Source organism: Podarcis filfolensis, assembly GCF_964270895.1.
Source record: "Podarcis filfolensis genome assembly, chromosome: 3".
In the NCBI taxonomy this organism is placed as follows: Eukaryota; Metazoa; Chordata; class Lepidosauria; order Squamata; family Lacertidae; genus Podarcis; species Podarcis filfolensis.
In genome coordinates this window covers 38,083,084-38,104,574 of record NC_139606.1, presented here as the reverse complement: position 1 = coordinate 38,104,574, position 21,491 = coordinate 38,083,084, and the positions used below count along the sequence as shown (strand labels likewise).

At 37.9% G+C, this 21,491-nt stretch overlaps 1 protein-coding gene across 7 annotated transcripts in view; it reads right to left on the bottom strand.

The window, feature by feature from the left end:
• Positions 1 to 21,491, bottom strand: part of FAM135A (family with sequence similarity 135 member A) — a 51,432-nt gene that overhangs the window by 14,339 nt on the left and 15,602 nt on the right. For 4 of the 7 annotated variants that reach the window (XR_014546463.1, XM_083607046.1, XM_083607047.1 and 1 more), the window contains exons 5-14: positions 20,646 to 20,785; positions 19,025 to 19,095; positions 18,165 to 18,338; positions 14,816 to 14,942; positions 14,085 to 14,238; positions 10,689 to 10,766; positions 5,747 to 5,796; positions 4,635 to 4,790; positions 3,045 to 3,118; positions 252 to 406 (exon numbers count right to left, since the gene is read on the bottom strand). Coding sequence is in view for 6 of the 7 variants with exons in the window: in XM_083607046.1 (XP_083463172.1) it covers positions 252 to 406; positions 3,045 to 3,118; positions 4,635 to 4,790; positions 5,747 to 5,796; positions 10,689 to 10,766; positions 14,085 to 14,238; positions 14,816 to 14,942; positions 18,165 to 18,338; positions 19,025 to 19,095; positions 20,646 to 20,785 (1,179 nt within the window). In the remaining variant the exon portion in view is untranslated. Of the gene's footprint in view, positions 1 to 251; positions 407 to 3,044; positions 3,119 to 4,634; positions 4,791 to 5,746; positions 5,797 to 10,688; positions 10,767 to 14,084; positions 14,239 to 14,815; positions 14,943 to 16,639; positions 16,745 to 18,164; positions 18,339 to 19,024; positions 19,096 to 20,645; positions 20,786 to 21,491 lie in introns of those variants that run through there. The other 3 variants (XM_083607050.1, XM_083607049.1, XM_083607051.1) reach the window with 2 other exon arrangements.

Genomic DNA, 21,491 nt, shown 5'->3' with positions numbered 1-21,491 from the left:
AAAGCTTCAGTGCACACACCCTTAAGATTCTGGCTATAGTATGTTTCAATGTGTAAAAGCAAGGGTAGCCAACATGATGCCATCAATATGTTGTAGGACTATCATCCTTGTCCATTGGCCATGCCGGCTGGCTGATGGGAGCTGGAATTACACAACATCTGGAGGGCACCATGCTCATATTTTTTTCAGGACAGAAAATTTCTAAACTTTTATTTCAACCCCCCCCCCCCAGACAAAACCCAATGATTTACCTTCAGTAACAGAATCTAGATACCGATCTTCAAAGATTATAGGCAAGGAGTTCAGATCACCATCTAATTCACTGCATTCAGTAGGGAGAGGCGGCAGAGAACTACAGAAGGAGGTGCTTTTTATGGCAGTACACATCTGAAGGTAACTTTGCGCACTGAAAGATACAATCTTATGTTAAAATATTTGTAAAAAAAGTAAACATCGACAATAAGCTGTAACTGAAAATACAACTGCATTTTAATAAGGTACAATTAAAACATGAACACTAATGGAAGGTCAAGTCTTAATAATGCAAATTACATTCAGTACACCTAAATTAGATTTGATTAAAGAAAAACCTTTATGTATTTACCAGCAGAAGTGATAGCAGTTTGGACCAGTGCCATCCAGGCACTGTTCTAATTGCAAAGCAGGGCTATAAATGTGTAGTAAAAATGAAGGATATATTGGATATATAGGAAGTTACATGACAGTAGGTAAAAAGGGCTAGGATCCATGGAATAATAAAAGGAGAACATTTGTGGATAAAAGTGTTTTACATTGGTCAATGAAAACTGTTCATGTCTGAAGAACGACCACTCTTACGTCTGGAAACACTTCAAATTCTTAGGCTTTTTTTTGTGTGCTAGAGGCTGAATCAATAAAATCCTCTCAGCCATTCAGTGCTACAGTCTGAATATAGTTCCACTGGCAGAACTGGCCAACATTAAGATTCAACTGGCCTATATCAATGAAGAACCTGTCCCACTCCAGAAAGTGTTTGGACTCCAATTCCCATTAGTGCCAGTATGGTCAACGGTTAGGGATAATGGGAGCTTCAGTCTGGCAACATCTTGATGGTGACTGATTCCCCATGCTAATGTATATGAAAGGCCATCTCACACCTCACATGTTTGGGGAAAGTGTCAGGTGCAAGTTTTTTTTTAATACATACAGCCATAAGAATGTATTATTTAAAATATAAATAGCTTAATGCTTTTTAAAAAATCCACATGATGTACAACATAAAAACAAACAAAAATAGAACATCTCCTGAAGATCTCTGCACCCTGCATTGCATGCAAGACTTCTGGTGCTTGAAACATCATTTTTCAGAAGCCAGAATGGCAGCAAGATTCATGCATGGGGAGGGAAAAGCAGGAAGATTCCCAGCTTTTCTCCTCCCCAGGTCTAGGGTTTGAAAAGAAGGCTGAGCTGCTATCAACATTCTCAAATAGTTTCCCACCATTGGTTTGGATTCTTGCAAAACACATTGGATTATTAACCCCTTTCTTCTCTACCCTTGTTTTTAGCTTCTGCTTCTAGTGGGCTTCTTAACACCAACTCATGCATACTAAGAGATAATAAAAAATCCAGTGCCAAAACTGGATCCATGATGGGGAAGGGGATGAGGAAAAAGGAGGCAACCCGTGGCAAGCAGTCCTATGTCCCATATTCACCAGACTTGTCCTTGCCAGATTCTGCGATGGCCCGGTTGATGGGATCTCTCCCACTAAACTCAGGGCCTTGCCCAGAAGCTGGGCCAAGTGCTGACAAAGAGACAGAGCCACTGCCACAGGCAGTGTTTGCTCTACTAACCAAGCCCAGGTTGAGGACTTCCTCCTGCTGAAGTCACTCCAACGTGTCTCCAATGAATTCTCCAGTGAGTCAGTGAAGAGTGCAAGGCTGGACTCTCTGTTGCTGCTGGGAAACATTACAGGAGCAACCTTCTAGATGCTTCTGATCTCACTCTCTTCCTACCGATTTTTTTCTTTTTTCTTAAAAAAAATCCATTCCAGCCAGAGACAGACAAAAAGGAAAGGAAACAGAGCAGACGTTGCCAAATCCTAAAATTGGTACAGCTCTGCCAATGCCCTGTAAATAGGATCTGGGTAGGATTGGAACTAGGGAAGGGAGACTCTGTCTCACCAGCAGGCATGCGATTTCTGTTATGTATATCCATGGCCTGGGAAGCTGATAAGAGGCTCAACACACCTGAGGATCTCTTCTTCCAATGCAGGTTAATAGTTATTTCCTTTTCTCCCAAACTAAATGCTATTCTTCCATTTATAGAGGCTTCTCTGATCCAGAAAAGATTTCTCTGAATGAAGGGCGGGGGGCTAAGAAAATTTTTGCCAATTCCTCCTTGCACCTGTTGCCCAGCATACTACCTGCTACACTATTCTGGAGGTCCCACAACCCTTTGGAATAGGATTTTTTTGGGGAGTAGGGGGGCTACAGGAGAAAGAATGAACTGGTGAAAAATTGCCTGCTCTGCTCATAAAAACTTCCACTGAAATAAACTTAATGTAGGATATTGTGGGTTGTAGTCAACTAGCTTTTACTCAACAGTACATGCACTGAAATTAATGGTCAGCTTAGTTGCATTAATTTCAGTGGGTCTACTCTGAGTGAAAGCTAGTTGACTACAACCCACAATATCCAACATTAAGTTTTAATCCTTGGGTAATGCAAAATAGAATTGCAGTGACAAACAATTGGATATGAGAAAAAGGATTTAAAGAAAGTGCTACAAGTAACTGAAATTAGGGGTTGCTGGAAAGATTTAAAACAGGGATGCAGAAAGGGGAGGTATGGGGAAGTCGCTGAAAGAAGGTTTAAGGAAAAAAAGGTCAAGAAATTATACGTGTTTGTATGTTTGTTTGTTTTTGTATTGTGTTGTATTGTCTTTTAATATGTGTTGAAAAACCAATAAAAAAATTATTTAAAAAAAACATTAAGTTTTAATTAACTTTGTAACAAAATAAGCTTAGTGAGCTATGGCTTAATATTTTCAGTTTAAAGGTACTTACTGTAGCTCTTGGTATGCAAGCGCTGCTTCCCTTGGATGTTCAAGGCAAAAAAAAGCTTCAGAAAACCTACGTACCTAAAATGTTTCAAAGTAATAAAACGAAAGGTTCACACTGAAATAAAACTTTCATCACTCTCTTTTCTTATAAAAAACCACACACACATAACACATCTATACTATTAAGTCACAGTAAAAGTGCATGTTCCATAAACTTTAAAACACGCACATTCACAAAAAACATTGGCATGAAATAGCAAATTAAGCTGGGTCAAGTATTGCAGCAAACCTTTCAAAATAATAACTCACTTTTTAATCCATTTAAGTGGTTGTATATTTTAATGAGAAATATGTTGCAATCTGGTGTGTTTTTTATAGAAAACATTTAGTAAGTTAAGCAGAATTACATTGTGGTTGCATACACACCATACATTTAAAGCACTTTACTTCCTCCAAAGAATCCTAGGAATTGTACTTTCTCTCTCACAGAGCTACAATTCTCAGCACCCTTAAGATACAGTCTCTAGGATTATTGGAGGAATAATGTGCTTAAATGTATGCTGTGCACGCAGACTGTGTCTCAGGTTATCCCCATGTAGAAACAAGTAAAAAGGGAACATTCAAAGTGTTTCAACAACTCAAAAGGTTCTCAGACTTGTCCAACTGAATGACACACTCTTTCCACCTACTAATATGAATTTGGCTTCCATGAATGTTCAACTACGTTTTCTCGTGTCATTGGTGTACACTATGCCCATTCTAACAGCTCATTTAAGAGGACTAATATTGAGGAATAAGGTTGCAGACATGTCATACCTATCACAAACTCATGTATCTAGGTCTCTAATGCTCAGATGGCCCTTCCACACACTTAATGGATATCCCATTCGTTACCCAAGTCTTTTCCAAAGGATTGCTTCCTACTTCCTCAATAGGATGTCCTCCAAGCCAAGGAATCAGTTTTCCACAGCAATTAGTGAGACATCCCTATAATACCCTTGAAAGTGTTGTCTGGGTACTACAAATCTGAGCCAATTCACGTTTACTGGAAGCAGCATGCAAGTGCCTCCCTGCGCTTTCTTCCCATGTCACTCTGGTAATACAAATATGAAGGGTTTACCTATTATCTACGAATATGAAAGACTCAGATTCTCAGGACCAGTGGTGTTGCTCCTTCCTACGTGAATGTTGCCTTCCCAGGAATTACTTATTTCTTCACTGAACTCAGTGGGACTTACTTCAGAGTAGACATGAACTGAGCTGCACTGTTATAACCTTCAGGGTTGTTTGGTGCATGAGGTGGGGCACCACTGCTGCACCACCCTCCCAGTACTGGTGGCACAGCTGGTTGCCATGAAAGGCCACAGTAAGGAGGTGCTGAGGCGGGCATTGGATGCCTGCCCCAGCAAGCAGCAGCAGCAGCACAGCTAGGAGGGCAGCACAGCGGCCCTCCATCTCACACACTATAGCTGTTTTTTGGACAGAAAGACCCCTAGTTTTAAGAGCTAAACCAGCCACATTGTTTTAGAAATTAGTTTTGTGGATGACACACTCCTGCGCTTAAAAGTTGTATCACGACAGAATGAATACATACACGCATTGTATGATGCTCTCGTGCTAGCAATGCAGTGATATCCTCTTGGAAGTTAACGGCTTCGAGAAATTGTCCCCATAAAGCCATCAGAAGTGAACAGAGCTGTGCAAGATGCATGTTTATAAGTTCTGCCAGTTCATCAGGATTCTCCATTTTCTGCACCAACAGAGAAAACAAACAAGCTTGTATTCTTAGAAGTAGAAACTCTAGTACTTTAAGAAAGTCATATAAAAAATTCTTCTCCTTCTTAAAAGCATCTTTAAAGATTAAAAGCATTTTAAATTTTTAAAAATGGAAAGGGATTCAAAGTCATCTATCCGTTTGCCTTCCTTTGAGTAATGGCATTGACTGTTTAATAATTGGTAATCAACCTTAAGCTTAGAAATGGCACTACAGTCTGTATTCAAACTTTAGAACTTCAAAGCCTCTGGTATATAAATGTGTTTATACTGGCCCTTTTATTTTCAATTATTTTCTTTATAATCCTTATTGATTTCTGCATTGAGTTGCTTACAATCTACCCCTTGGTCTCCTGGATAGCCACCACAGGTTCAATCTTATCACTGTACATATACGTACATAAGGTAGCTTTTGCCCCAAAGTGCATCAGTTTATACTGTACTGGCTTACTCACATGGCATTTTGTAGCAATTTGGATTTTTCACTATCCTACAAAATTTGGTGTCATCTGTCTCACTCCTCATACTTCCATATCATTTATGAATTACAGTATTTACATACAGTACTATAAGCCCCAAACAGTGCTGATTTTCCTTCCACCATAAGAACTACTTGTTCCTACTCTTAGCCTTTTTAACTAGTTCAGTTTGTAAGAAGACCTCTTTTCTTATCCCATGACTGCCGAGCTTGCATAGGAGCCTTTGTAGAAATACTCTGTCAAAAGCTCATTAGGCAAAGTATGTCAACCAGAGTACTCATATCCACATATCTATGAAATAATGCAAATAAAAATTAATTCTTTAGAACCACAGTTAGCTATTTAAAACAGTATCTAACATCTGAAAAAACCCTGAAATGAAAGCAAGCAAGCAAGCAAGCAAGCAAGCAAGCAAGCTGTGATTTAAGATTTACATGGATCAGAGAAAAAATACCTTTATTTCTTCACAGAGTTCTGACAGGCGTGCTTCTACATCTATATTCTCTGAAAAGATTAGAGTGTATGGAAAATGAATATTCCTAAATTTTTAAGCTACATTTTATAAATCGCAGAGGGAGACCCCATTTAAATCAGTTCAATTTTTAAAACAAAGCTTTTTGGTTGTCTTGAAGTTCCTTAAATACTATAGCCAATGTGAAATCCAGTAAATTTCTCAACTGAGAGTTCAGCTAAGAACAAAATCCTTCTGGTTTTGCAAGCAAGTTCTCATAACCACATTTACTCAAACACTATTTTAAATGTTACCAGACCATAGCATAAGGTACATGAACTTGCACCTCTTTTGATTGTGTATTTTAGAAAGACTTCCAAAAAGCAACACAATGAAACTGAACGCACAAACAAAATTTAGACCAGTCCCAATTTACCATGAAAATCTTGCTGGAGAAAGCAAACTTGAAAGAATTTCAATAATCTATATTAGGGCTATACCTCTATTAGGCCTACCCAAAAGTCACAAAATAGAATACAGAATGCAAGATTTTGAGTTTTATAGAATCCTTCATCAAGTTAAATGGTAAAAAAAAAGCAAGGCAAAAGGGAAAGAAATATATTGTTTCCTGGTTGGTATTCAATCCATTCAAGTACATCTGGTAAGAATCTTAAGGTGGAGTGTGAGAGGAAGCAGACGTTCAGATGAGGTCCTTTTTAGATGCCATGCAGGTATCATATTGCACTGCAGCTTCCTTGGAAGGAAAAATACTAACAGCAGAGTCCCCATCTCTGAAAATAAAGCAGCCAATTTTATAACAATAAAGGTACGGCCATGATATGGAGTTTTTCTTAATGGCCAATACTGCTAAAACCTTTTGTGTGAAATGGAAAACACCAAATTTAAACATACAAAAACTAGAGGAAGAGGATTTTATATATCTGATTATAAGGATTTATTCTCTGAGGAAACATTCCCTCAAACAGCTTGGTAAATCTATTGTTCTGTTGACCATCTTTTTATCTCACACACCAGCTGAGATAAATCTATATCCCTATTAATGTAAAGGGCTACCTAGTTTCTTTAAGCCTGTTCTCCACCTAAGAAGAAACCTGGGTGTTTCATCTAAGGATGGAAAAAGAACCAAGCAACAGTTCAGCCAAACCTCCCTCCCTCTTTCCTCCATGCACCTCTTTTTTAAAACATCTAACGTGATGAAGAGTTCTGTAGAACACCAAAGGTTGTTTACCATTTTGTAACATTTTGGGTGACCCAATAAAGGTTCCCTGATTTTTGTATTTTTCCTTTTGAGTCAAGACAGCTACCTCTACTGGGTGATCTGGAAAATTTAGATATTGCATTTAAAATAAAAAAGGGTTTACATTTAAATATGCTGAAATATTGGGATTGGTGATTAGGATGTATAGGAAAAGTCAAGTGGAGGCATTATTATTACACTTTGGATTGGATCTTACATTCCTAAGAGTAGAGCAATTTTCATGACACTCCCACTAGGAGGGGGGAGGGAAGGAGGAGACACTGATTTTTCCTTCCTACCAACAATTTTCACTAATTCCCACTAATCTTCCACACTCTTTGAGAAGGTCCCCTAACCTTCTTGAACAAAGAAGGTTAGGGAACCTTCTCAAACAGTGTGGAAGGTAGTGGGAATTAGTGAAAACAGCTTCTCCCACTTCTGCTCACATGAGTTTCTACTGAATCAGTCCCTTCCATTTGCAGTAGGGCAAGTCAGGATTCACAACATTACTTTAAGCTGATTTTTAAAATAATAATAATAATAATAATAATAATAATAATAATTATTCTGATTTTAAGTGCAGTATAGATAATCACAATAATAGCAGAGTGTCTGTGTACACAGTCAACATCAATTTCCTAGGTTTTTTCCTAAATTAATGAAAAGGCATGAAATAAAGAAGTGGTCTGTGTTAAATTAAATAAGAAAAAGGAGCTTTGCAGATTAGTTACAGCATTAAGTACTATTTGTTTAAAAATTAATTTACTATAGCTTTAAATCTCCACCCCTCTTCTGGCCCAAAGTTCTCCCATTCAATTTATTTTTAAAAACTGAACAAACAACACTGACCATCCTTTGAGAAACGTATCTGTCTAGTCAAATGTTACTCTTTTGTTGGAGAGTAAAAAAAAAAAGACAGCTTAGCTTTTCACTCAATTTTTGTATTCCAATATTGATTGTATCATTTTTGTTCCACTTTCCCTATCTGAGTATTCTGTCCTGAGTATTTTTCCATCTAGAAATAAACTCCTGAAAAATAAATCTTAGCTAAAGTAACTGTTAGCTAAAACTATTTTGGATACAAATGTTTAATAAGAAACACTTATATTCTGAAAAGAATTTCAAAGAAAGTTTCACATTGGTCAATATGAAAAGGCAAGCCCTTATCTGGTGTCAAAAAGATGTTAACAAAGGAACATTTACTGGGAAGCGCATTCCATAAATATGGACCCACAACTGAAGACCCTCTCCCTTGTTACCACCCACCTAACTTCTCTTAGGAGGGAACCTGGAGAAAGGCCTCAGTTTCTCATTATGAGACTGATGTGGGATTCTAGGCTGGACTGCAGAATGTAAACACACACTACAGTTTCCCTAAGTGCCACATTTAGCTCTTCTGGCCTGAGACGTGTGGGCCTAGGGTGGTATACAAATTTAATAAATAATTATTATTATTATACAAGGAGCAATTTAGGCGTAACTAGGAGCTTGCATCTGCCCAGTGGGATGGATCCAAAGCTCCCACCCCCCACTGGAAAACTTCTTCAGTCAAAATGGAACCTTTAGATCCAACCCAATTGCACCATTTTTCTTCTAGAGCACTAACCAGCATTTCATATCAAAGTCTCCTTAGCATTTAAAAGTTGTTTTTTCCTTTATGGGTGGTTTTCAGCTAGTAAGACAGAATTTAAATATTCTTAAACAAATGTGTGGTTTTTCATGAAGGATGTTATGTCTTCCACAGGTACACTCCCTTCTATGTGTGCACACACATTCTTTTAGGCCAGAAGCAGGGAACCTCAGGTCTGGGGGCCAAATCTCTCTGTTTGGCCCTTGAAACTTTCTGTAAGTCACACTCCTCGCCAGTGCTGCACCATGCCATTCTCAACTGCTTTTGCTTGACTTGAACAATGTCAATGCCTCTTGCTTGCCTGCATGGAGGATAGAAGTGTGTGTTTGTGTGCGTATGTAGGTATCTCTGACTTTTGCTTGGCAGAAATTTAGCCTTCCAAACAAAGATAAGAGCTATATCTGCTGTTCCACCAGTTTTTGCCTTTGGTCCCACCCAACACTGCCATCCAAGCCACCCAACACTGTTCATGAAGAATCTGGTCCTTCTGTATACTACTAACATGGCATTGATTCATTTAAAAACAACACATGGCTTTTAAATATTTGTATAGATTTTGTAATAAATCATATTTTCTAAAATATAATCCCATGTACATATAACCTATGAAAGAATTTTGTAGTTTATCTAAATGAAAAAATGCACATATATTTACATTTCCATATCCAGCCATACAAATTCAGTTAATTAAGAAAACAATTAGAGCCATTCCATGTTTATACCTGACATACTTTACATCAAAGTATATGGGCAAGTGATTTCACCCTCCAGCTAAAAAAAATATTTTTCAAAAAATATACAATAAAAACATGATACTCCTGAGGTAGATCAGTTCCCATCATAACAAAAAATCAATTACCTATCCACATAGCTATAGAATTCATCTGGTGGTAGTTCCTTTGTGCAGAATCTTTTGATTATTATTATTTAAACAAAGAAGACACCATGGGCACCAACTGGGTTTGCATGAGTGGAGCTCCATGCAGAGGGATTGCCAATAAGGGCCAATACCGCCCTCCTTGTCCTTGTAAATTACGTTTACACATTGCATCATCCACTACCCAGAAAGGTTGCTCTGTTTGCTTTCCATTGGTCAGGTAGTTTGCTTTCCATTTGCTCATTCAGGTCTGGCCAAGAATTTGGTCTGAACTCATTTAAACACCTGACCACTGCTAGATTGAGAGAGGGGACTGGGGGCAGAGGGAATAGAACACACACTAGGCTCTCATTCTGGCTAAAGGCCAACACATACAGAATATTCTGTTAGACCCCATGACAATCCCTCTGCTCAGGCCCCTGCAGAGCTTGTCTGAGGCCTGGGGCAGGAGTCCTGTTAGAATAAAGTTATAAACTCAAACTAAAAAAGCAGCCAGTTCCTGGTGGGGTTCCCTGGCCAGTTTAAACCTCCAAAGCCTGGCTACCCCTGCCCTACATGGGCCTGCCTCTACTCATATGAAGAGAGATATTACTCTAAAACACAACTATATTCACAGGTTGTAAAACCACTATAAATAATTCTAAAAATATGTTTCTTTTTGTGATTTAACTAATCAACAGCAGCTACCACATCTTCTAGCTAATTAAGGCGTTTATAGGCATGATGATGTTCAATTATAAAGATGGTAGCAAAATACAAGCTTTCATCAAAGGCTACCTGAGAGATAGGCGGAGCGAGAATATGAGGCCCAATATATTTTTCTTCCAAAACAGAAACCAGGTATTAAATATTAGCTCTTAGAACTTAAATCTATGCTATTATGTTACTACACAACTGAATATATCACACTATGCAATCATTTTTGGTTTATTAACAAGAGGCAAACTGAACTACCAGTGAAATGAGCTCATTTCATCAGCACCTCAAAGGCCAGATAGAACTGTACACAACCTTAATTTGATTAAAGTTAAGAGTCCTTTTACACAAGGTGTGGATGGCATCTTTAGATTCTTTGATCCTGTTTAAACATGAATTATAAGGAATTATTTACAAACAAAAAGCTATGATGTTTTATTATAACAAATCCTAATTGGTTAAGCCGCTTAATAAAACAACATACCTATATAGGCGTCTCCCTGGATTCGTAGATATTTTCTTCTGAGGAGGCGTTCATAAAGGACCTGCATGCTGGGCTTGGCTAGTTATAAGGATTGTACACACGACTAGTTACTACACTCCTTTTTCCATCTCTGTTTTATTATTATTATCCTTAAAGTTAGTAAGAAAGTTTTATCACTCACCTAGTAATTAGTGCAATTAGATAAGAAAAATTAAAGAAGAGACTTTAGGAAAGTTCTAGATAAGGAGTTCTGGATGATGTACATTAGGAATTTATTGGATTCTTATCACCTGTTTGGGTTTTCATTTGTTAAATCATGATTGCCCAAATGCTAACAATTTCTGTTATGTGTGAGGCATATTTTATTTAAAAATTATTTAAAAAGTCAATTTTGAAATAAAAATGTACATCAAATAAGTAAATGGAAGGCAAAAGGAAAGACAGAGAATATAAGGCAAGTCAAAAGAAAAGAAAAGCAAGGTTTTTTCCTGAAATTTAAATAGGATTTCAGAATTTCTGGATTATTTTCTCCAAGAATCCCATTTGAATCTCATTATTTTGAAAGCTATTTTTTCCAAGAGAAGATTCTATATAGCTTATAACTAATAAATGCAATAGTTAGATCATCTTGCAAAAGTCATTCATAAGATTATTTTTAGTGACTACAAAGCTGTGCAGTTGCATGTGAGTATGCCCCAATGACTTCATTCAGACTTACACAGATGCAACATTACTGGATGCAACTTCATAGTTTTAAAAACATATTTGCTTAGAATCATATTAGTAGTATTAGCACATGTAACTAAGGCATTAAACACTTTTGTAAAATACATAGGCCAAATTAAAATATTCAATAACAAAAATTTCAGAAATTCACAAATAGAATTTTAAAAACAGAAACTGTCAGCAATAGAAGCATACATTGAAAGCTACTCCCTTTCTACTTTGAAGTTCCCTTTTTCAAAACAGTTGAGTAATTTGCTAATGCAACATGTGGGCTTGATTAAATTCTTACAGAGAAGCATTGTTTGAATAGTTTTTTGTATATCTGCTACTGGTGAAACACACCTTTTAGTCTAAGATAAACTAAATTCTAATATAGACACAATTCACAAGCACAATCAGGGCATGTAAACCACTATTGTGCAAGAGGTGCAGAACTTGGCTTAATATGCAACAAGCAAGAGACCAGTATGGTATCACATGAATAACAGGGGTCATTACCCCACAGAAAGTGGCATCCTGGTTTGCATACTAAACACTGCATTTTGAGATGTGCAGCAGTGCTAGAGCAGCTGGACTGAAATTAGGCCAGTCTGCATAGTTTGCACAGGTGTAAACAGGGACGATGTATTAAAAGAATAGTGGGGAATATAATAATCAATAAAATCTTGTAATTTCTTTTGTCACCCCTCGAGTCAGTCTTTTTAAATTTTGTATTATTATTTTAATCAATTCCTTGGGTGAAGCTGTATGTTCAATCAAGTGATAAGGCTTAGAAGCATCTGTATGTCCTTTAGATGATGGGATTAAACTCCCATGGACTATAATATGCAACATAACTTTGTAGGTTTCAGCATATTGATAAAGAATGATGAAACTTTTGATTATTTTAATTAAAGCCAAAGGTATTTGAGCTCATACTGGATGTGTGTGAGAGATATAGCAACAATTATTTTGAGTTGTTGAAGAACCAGGAGGACCCAATATAAAGCCATCACTTCTGTGCAGGTAAGTAATATTATAAGCACACCTATGAGTTTCTCTTTTTTCAAAATGAACCACAAGACACTTTTTCATCCTCTCAAAGTTTAAAGTGGAGCCTATTTGTCTTGTTTGGTAAGGGTAGGGGATGGCTAAAAGCAGAGAAAGGGGAAGGAATTCTTGTGCAATACAATAATGTTTTATGGTCAAAGTTTAGCTGTTAACTTTGGAGCGATGTCTTTCTTGGCTTACCTCAAGTCCTCTCAAAACCCATTTTCAAAATTATAGTTGTACAAGCTATTGTGTTAAGAAACTGCAAAAATAAATTGGGCTTCTCATATGTCATATCTATTCCACTGCTACCCAAAATGCGGATCCAAAGACCTGTTTGGCCATTGGTTCCAGTAACTCCATCACAGCCCTGGTTGGGTGGGATGCACCAGGTACCAAATATGGTACCAGTCCCTGACACTTGCAGGAGGAAGGGAGGGAGATGCCAGTCCACCGTATCAGATAGCTTGAAAAACATTGGTCTAGTCAATAAATACTTTAGTTGGGAGTATTTAGACTTAAACCAATGTATCAAAAAAACCCATACTTCTTTTTAAATTTATGAATCTTTGGCAGAGCCCTGAGTAAGGACTTCCACTTGCTCAACAGGGCTTACACCCCTCTCTTCCTCCTGAATCCACCAACAGTGGCCAGGGTGGGGGGCTTGGGAGAACCCTCAGAACAGCATGTGGTGGGAAGAGAGGGGGCATTCTTCCATCTGGCAAGCTGCAATGCTTGCACAGACAGAACATTCATCATAGCCCAATGCTGAATTCCACTTTTAGTTTGTATTAAAGCCTTAACTTCCACCACTCACAATTTTTGATAAATGTGTATAGAACAGCCAGCATGTTTTTTTCTTTTTTGTCTTGTAATTCTTAACTAAAGATTCACCCTTGTGGTCTCAAACCAGTATCGACAGCACAGTGCTTTATAAGTGAGCATAGCTAATATTAATTATAGATAATGGTTGTGTTTACACATAACGCTAAGCCATGGTTTGTTTTAATCATGATTTTTTTTCAGCAAATCATGACCCATCTCAAGAGATAAGGCAACAAACCATGAATTGTTTCTCCAAAACGTAAGCTTGTTTTCCAGCTGCTTTTGCCTTGTGATTCTGCAGCCTGACAAGCATCTAGGGTGGAATATCAAAATAAACCATGGTTAAGAAAGGCTGCTGCATTTTTACATCACTCCAAACCATAGTTAAAACAAACCACAGTTTGCAAACCAACAAGAAACCATGGCTTTACATAACAGTTTGTTCCTAGAAAACAATGGTTAGCCTGCAGGGCAAAGTTCAGATGTTCAGACAAACCACGGCTTAGTGTTATGTGCAAACCAGATCACTAAGTACAGCTATAGATCTACCATTCAACACAACTGTTTTAACCTTTTATTATAGCACATTGCACTTTAGGTAATTTGTTCTTAATGGTAAAAGAAACAGGGCAAATCTTAAGTCAAGAAGAACAAAATAAAAGACAACCTGTGCAATATATTAAATCTGAGGGCAGAAAACAGAGCTCATGTTTATACTATCTGCTGAACTAATACCAGATATGCTGCAGACATCTAGTACTATAAAAAGTGCTTGCTGATACATATAGAAGCAAATAAAGTATTTATTTCACATACCTGCGTCTAATTTCAGACAGGAAGGCAGCTCTTTTGATAAAGTGGTGAAATAGCTATGTAATCCTTTGAATGCAATCAGCAAACTGGCACAAAGTGTACGGTGGAGATTGTAAGCATGATTCAAGAAAGTCTCTGCTATTATAAAACTGCAGCCCTAAAAATAGATTTGTAAAGTTATCAATTCAGCACTAACAGTTACAGCAAAATTACATTTAAAGATTAAGGACAGGTCACAAAAAGTATGTCTAAACACAGCATTTAGCTCCCCACTTCTGGTGGTAGCTAGTCCTCCATGCCTGTCTGCAATAAACTCCCCAAAGACTGGGGTATTTTCACCTCCAGAGCAGCAGCTATGAGGAACTGTTATTGGACAGAGAATAAGAAAACTAATGACATTTCCATGCACATGCAGGACATTCAGGGCTGAAGGCTGCAATCCTGTACCATACTACTTTTCCAATAGGACTTTTGAGTAAATACTTAAAGGAAAAACCTCAGTGTATTTAAGAAAACAATACTGTGGCACTGTAAAACCGTCTCTATTATGCAGTATCACTGAAAAGTAATCAACACTTCAAGAAATGTTCTAAAATGCCCAATTCTTGACTAACACATTTTGTGCAACTGCACTGAGATACAAACGCTTTGTGTGTTAAAAATAACATTGTTAAATATTTATCATTTCTTTCAGCAATTAAAAAAATAAATAAAAACAATGATTACAATCTTACATCAGCTGATAATTGTTTGGTGTAATTGCTGCCAAAAACAACACTTTCAAGAGAAGGAATCACAGAATCTCTGTTCTGTGCGGGTGCATTTCTGTTTAGCCAAGTATTTTTGATAGGACGAGGAAAGCTAAAAAAAAAAAGGGAAGAAAGAAAGAAAAAGAAATGTGTGAGAGGGACGGAGGAGAAAACAAAATTCAGAACAGAAATGCAAATTAGAGACACATTGGCAAAGAATACACAGCATCATTTTAAGCCATAACCCAACATATTCTTTTAGGTGTCTGCTGCAACTGGAGGTACATGCCAGTGTACCTCCTTGAATCTAGAAGGCGGATTCTAATCAGAAATGTAGAAAGTTTGCTAGTATAATTTGGAAGGTGAACAAACTGAAAACACTGTCTGAAATCTAAAAACCTGTGTAAGTGATATCGTGTACTGATGATCACTTGGGGTTACAGCAGCACCCATACCACAAGCTAAACCATTTTTGAAATTAATGTGGCTTTCAAAAGCAGTTCTTGATATGGCAAGGGGTGTATGTGTATATAAGCAGTGGGTCTGCAACTTATGCTCACTTTGCATACATGAGCGCAACCTCTTATGGGGAGGGGAGGAATAAATAAATAAAGAGTGGGGGAAACCCACTGTTCTCTCCTCTCCATTTATTTATTTCCCCATAACCCATGCATCCAGCTGGTTTTCCTTGTTTATTGGCCTCTGTGAAGGTTGTGGGAGGTCCTGGGATGCTCCCAGAACCCTCACACGTCCTTTCCAAAGCCCAGTAAGCGAGACAGCATCTTCCTAGGGCCCTTGTGAAACATTCCCAGAGCCTGGTAAGCAGCCATCTGCCGGGGGGAGAGGGGCTGTTGGAAGACATGTAAGAAAAAAATCACACTCAAATATATATGTCTAATTTTAGATTTAGTTAAAAAAATGCATCACATGTGAGAAGATGCAGAGTCTTATTTACATATACTGTCTAAAATTTACAGCTTCTAAATAAAGCACTGTACATAAAGAATCTTGTATAGTGTCATCCAGGACTTGCAGAGAAATTAAGTATCACTTATCCTTCCTTTTGCTTGTAGATCAAACAGTTCCCACCATTTCTGGTTGTATTTTGTTAAGACAAAAACAAGAACTTAAGCAATTCTAAGACAACTGGAAGATAACCAGAAATGCAGTAAGGGTACAACAGTGCACTCCAATTATACCATATATGCTAAGTTAAATTAACATAATAGGCTAGAGTAGCAATAAGCAAGGACATTAGGCTCACACAGTCAGTGAAAGAAACTTTTACCCCCAGCTTAGGATCTGAAGGGAAAGTTGTGCAGTGAGAATGTGCAAGCTGTAGCAGCAAATACAGCCCATTCAACTTCTCTGCGCCATCTCCCTGTTTGTCCATTACACTCACACATTACTAGTCTAACCCAGGGGTAGTCACACATTTTGTTGCCTGTATGGGATTGTGACTTTGGTAGACTCCAAATCCACACTCCTTCTACTGCAAGACCTTTCATGTGATGCTCGATCAACACATTCAGTGTAAGAGAAGTGCACTGTATATGTGAAAAATGATCAGGGAAGAATACCATCACTATTATTTGTTTCCCTTCCACCACCTTTAGCAAGCAGAACATTTTAACTGAGTTAGGACGACTTCCAAAGAAACCATAAAATCAGAGGAAGACATTATTGCCACCATAACAGAAGAACCTCAACAGATGGACAGACCTTTGCCAAGAATAGAAATGGCAATAGACAGCAAAAGCACTAACACCGTCCAGGAAAGGCAACTCATCGTCTCCATTTGCCACTAACCATAGCCAACAGCTAATCCTTCTAGCTTCCAATTCTGGATAAGAAGATTCTTCTCCTTCCAGCAATCCACCATGCCTTTCTCCTACTAATCTGTGGCACAAATGGCTGTGTTACAAAAGGAAACACACAAACTGTATTCTAAAAGGGCAGGGGGAAATCCTTTGTGAAGAGTTAACGCAGCCTTCTCTGAGCTGTCACCCTCCAATCATTTTGGACAACACCCATCAGCCACAGCCAGTGCTGTACTGGATGAGACTGATAAAGAGTTGATAGTCCAAAACATCTGGGGAGGGTGTCAGGTTGCTGAAGGCTGAGCTAAGGTGTTTACAGTAATTTTCATTTTGCCTCTTTCACTGCTGGTGTTTTATTACGCTAAACATGAAGCATGTTATAGCATGTATGTTTTAAACTAGGGGTTATGCCCTTGCTTACTCTGCTTGCCAACCCCCCACCCCACATTAACCCCCTAGAGCAGAGGTTTTCAACCTTTTTGGGTCCATGGCTACCTTAACCAAACACATTCTTTCTGTGGCACCCCTGTGGGGCTCAAGAGCCCAGTTATGTCACCCCTTCCCTGCAGAGCTGGCAGTCCCTCGCCCCTTTTCGAAGCCTCCCTTGTGGAGTGTTCCCTCAGTCTCCTCTCTTCTCCCCTCTCCTTGGGAGTCCTCTGGGCAGCTGTAGCTCCGCCCCCCCGCCCCCAAAGAGAGGTTCTTCCTCACACTGCCGCACAGGGGCCTGGGAAGCAACTCCTGGCGAGCCCAGAGATACCATTCGCCTGGGGAGCTTGTAGCCAGGGCTGCTGCAACAAACCTTTGGGAGCCTTTGGGAGGCAGAAACGTGAGAGGGCATCAGAGAAGGGAGGGAAGGAAAGAGAGGCAGAGGCCAGTTCATCCAGTTCTGGGGCTTTTTACATGCTGCTACCAGTAAAGATCCCACTACTGGCATTTCCACCTACTCTCAGGTTTGGTGGGAGGCAAGTATGGCTGGGCAAGGAGATGTCTCCATTCAATCCAACATCACCCCACAGACTGGCAGAAAGGTGGCTAAGGACTCTCCCCCTAACAGAATTTCCCAGAGAAAGAGATAAACCAGAACACTGCCACAATTCTTGTACTAAAAGCACTAAAAGCAAGATTATCATAGCCTAGGCCACCAAAGTAAACAAGCCAATCTAAATTCCATTAAAATAATCATGAACTGCATCACTTCATTACTTGATTAAAACTAGGGCAGAGGTTTTTCCAGCAGTTATGGTTGTGCGGTTTATCATTCAGTAGCTCCTGGGCTTCCCATCTCCTTTCTATTCCAACAAAAAACTGAATCAGAAATTTCAATTAAATTGAACTGATATTTATAATACTCAGGGTTTACATAGAACTAGTCACTGGTATGTATAATACACATTTCAAATAATCACCACTCCAACTAAATTACTATCACTTTAATGACCAAACCAACAAGCAATTAATTATTTCATTTTATTAAATGATTAATTTAAAAAAGTATAAAATCAATATTAAATTACCTTATTAATGGTTGGTGAAGCGCTACTAAAGAGGCATGGACTATAACAGAGATGACAGAAAGGTGAAAGTAATCAAACATAACATTGACATAGTGATGAAGGCCTCGGTTTAAGGTAAAGTGCAACTTTAGTGTTCTGCTGCTAATTAGCTGCAATGTGCTCAGGTCATCTGGCCTAAAAGAAAGAGAGTATAATCACAACCAAAATTTTGAAAGTAACTTAATACTACAAAAATGCAAATCAATGCTTCAAATCTCCTGTACCATAGTTACTATAAAACAAATCCATCAAGATCTAACTATTTTTTTTATATGCAGGACCTGCAATGAAATAGTGGTGCTCTGTCCAGTGAAATAACTGAAGTCTCCCTTATACATCTCAATATTTTTGTATAGAGGATTTTGCACACAACTACCCATGATTAAATCACAATGAAGTCAATATAATCTACATATGTGTAACTGCACAAATTTGACTATCATTTTTAATATAAATATCTGATGGAAAAATCTGTTAAGATGGAAACAAAATATAATATATAATAAATAAAGTAGAGGCATCTATCTCTGGAAAACCTCTCAAAGAATTAGTCCCCCACCCACCCACAACTTCAATAATTTATAGAAAGTGCATGCCTAATTCAAGGGCTGTTTTGCTTGCAGGAATTTCAGTACATCCATGGACTTCACAATCCCAGTTTCCCATTACTTTAACATTAGGGGGAATGCTACATGAAAATGTGGTTCGGTTTTCACCAACACTGAAACAAAGAATTCCTTGATGCACAAAGAACTTTGAGCAAAAACCATTTCTCTAAAAGTAGGAATAGCAAGAATATGAATGTTTAGTTTTAAACTTACGAATAATCTGTATCTGTAAAGTGTAGATCTAAAGAGAGCAGGAAATTCATTTCATTCAGAGACTCTTCAATCTAGACAGGCATTTCAGAAGAAGAATTATATATTATTGTTATTAATACAAACTATAGTTTTACTATACACTCCTATCCAGACTTATTAACTTTTTTAAAAAAAAAAAATTATATCCTACCCATCTTGCTGGGTTTCCCCAACCACTCTGGGCGGCTTACAACATATATAAAAATACAACAAAGCATCAAACATTAAAAACCAAATATACTATACGAGCAACAAACAATCCAATAAATCAATAGAAACCGATAACAACAATAGCAATAATAAATGGTTTACTGTTATAACCAAATTAAAACAACCACCAACCCCAACTAAACATTTGACCAACATCATCCCGATAAAAACAGAAGAGAGGAACCAAAATTAGAACCATTTAAAATATTTTAAAACATTTTAGCTAGTTGCCCCAACACAAGAGTTGTTCTAGCAATGTCCCTCCGGCATCCCAGGAGCCTCTTTTAGGAAGGACACAAAGTGGCTTCAAATCAGTGTGAAGGTAACTACAAATATACATGCATGAATATAGGGGCATAATCAAAAAATGAAATGAAATCAACAGCGACAATGTAAATAAATAAAAATGTACTGTGTATTTTGGGTCTATGGACCGCAATAAAGTTGTTTGTGTAAATAAACAAACAAACAAACACAGTGCCATGCATTCCAAATTCACTAAAATTTACTAAAAAGTATTAAGATACCACCCTTAATTTCTCATCAATTCCAGAGTGGTGCATAATAAGTTGAACTATAGTAATAAAAGATCTTACAAAAGAACAGCAGATAGAACAGTTAACTGCAATTATTATTATTCGTGAACACTAATCAAGTTTTAAAACACCTGGATGACTAAGAGAATCCTAGATCTTGTCCTGGATACTGATCAGATAGAATGGTCCTATTTTAATGCTATGCTCCCATGTCTGTAAGGCAGAGAGGGAATCACTGCTAAATCTTCTTGTATTGGTTGAGGGCAAAACCACATTGGAATAGGGAATTCATGTTGTCATAACCTTTTGAATGGCAACAAGAATCTGCAGTGGACCAACCATGATAAAGGGAAGAACTGGACATATTGGGGGCATACTGGAAGAAAAGTGGAAGTTAGTCAGAATTCTGACCTCACTCAGGGTCAATCCAACCTTCAACAATGGCATAACATTACTTGTGCTAAAAGTGCTAAGTTAATGCACTACCAACTGAAAACAATGAAGAGCTCAACATGCTTCCAACTCAATAGGGCCATAGGAGACTGTACTGTCATCTATCCCTGGGAGTTTTCTTGTGTCTTGTAGAAGGAGTGTGTTTGTAATGGGCAGGAGAAAGTCATGGCATTATTCTGCTGCTGCATGTTTACTGGCTGCCTTCCTTGAATGGGCAATATTGGTGTGCAACGCTGTAGCACCCAGGGATGCTGCGGGTGTATCTGTTAGCACTGTGACATTAACATTTATGTCCACATCTACTGTTGTTGTTCCTGGTGCACACAGGATTGATTGTGTGGTAATTCGTCAAGCTATTTTAACAGTTAAATATATGCTATTACCTTTCTTTCATCCAACAGCATTTTAATTTTGAAGATCATAACATCATCCACAGACACTTCCTCGTTTTTATAAAGAATTTGAAAGGTTTTACTGCAGACTACATTGTCATGGACTGAAGCTGGAAAGGCAAGATCAGCACCTAAAGAATATGGATAAGAGGCAATCAAGGCTCAAAATATTCTGATTCTACGTCTACTTACAGAATGACAACTGTACCATGTTTTGGCTTCATTTTAAGAAATGGTTATTTGTAATAATTAGTTTTGTCATTCATATAGCATATTCTAAAAAGACTGTCCATTCAAACACTTGAAAGCTGGTTTGACAGCAAGTAAGGGCATTCATAGTTTCTTTAATAGATAACAGTAACATTTACAAACCAGTTCCCAGCGCCAGTGTTAATTTACAGGCAAGGTATAAAAGCAGTGATGGAAGTAACGAATAAGCTGCAGGTTAATGAAAAGTACAGTAAATCCAAGAGAACCTAGAACACAGTATAAAACTACTTTTACACTTCCAACTTTTTTTTTTTTGCCTTTTCAAACGATCCACTAAATTGTCAGTAACCGCTTAAATATTTTGTTAAATACAGCACTGTTAGCATTTCCACTTTGAGAAAGAAGGCTCTTAAGATTTCTCAAAGGGTAATGTTTTTTGTCAAGACCCAAGTACTCATTTTAAGCAGCCCTCCAACAGGCAACAATATATGCACAAATGGCCCTAAAGTTCACAAATGCTGTCAGAAGTATTCACGTGACGCAAACTGGTGATTTTTGCTTATCTGATGGACAGCCCTTTGGGAAAGGGAGAGGATGTGGTCCTGCAAATTCATCTTTTCTCCTGCA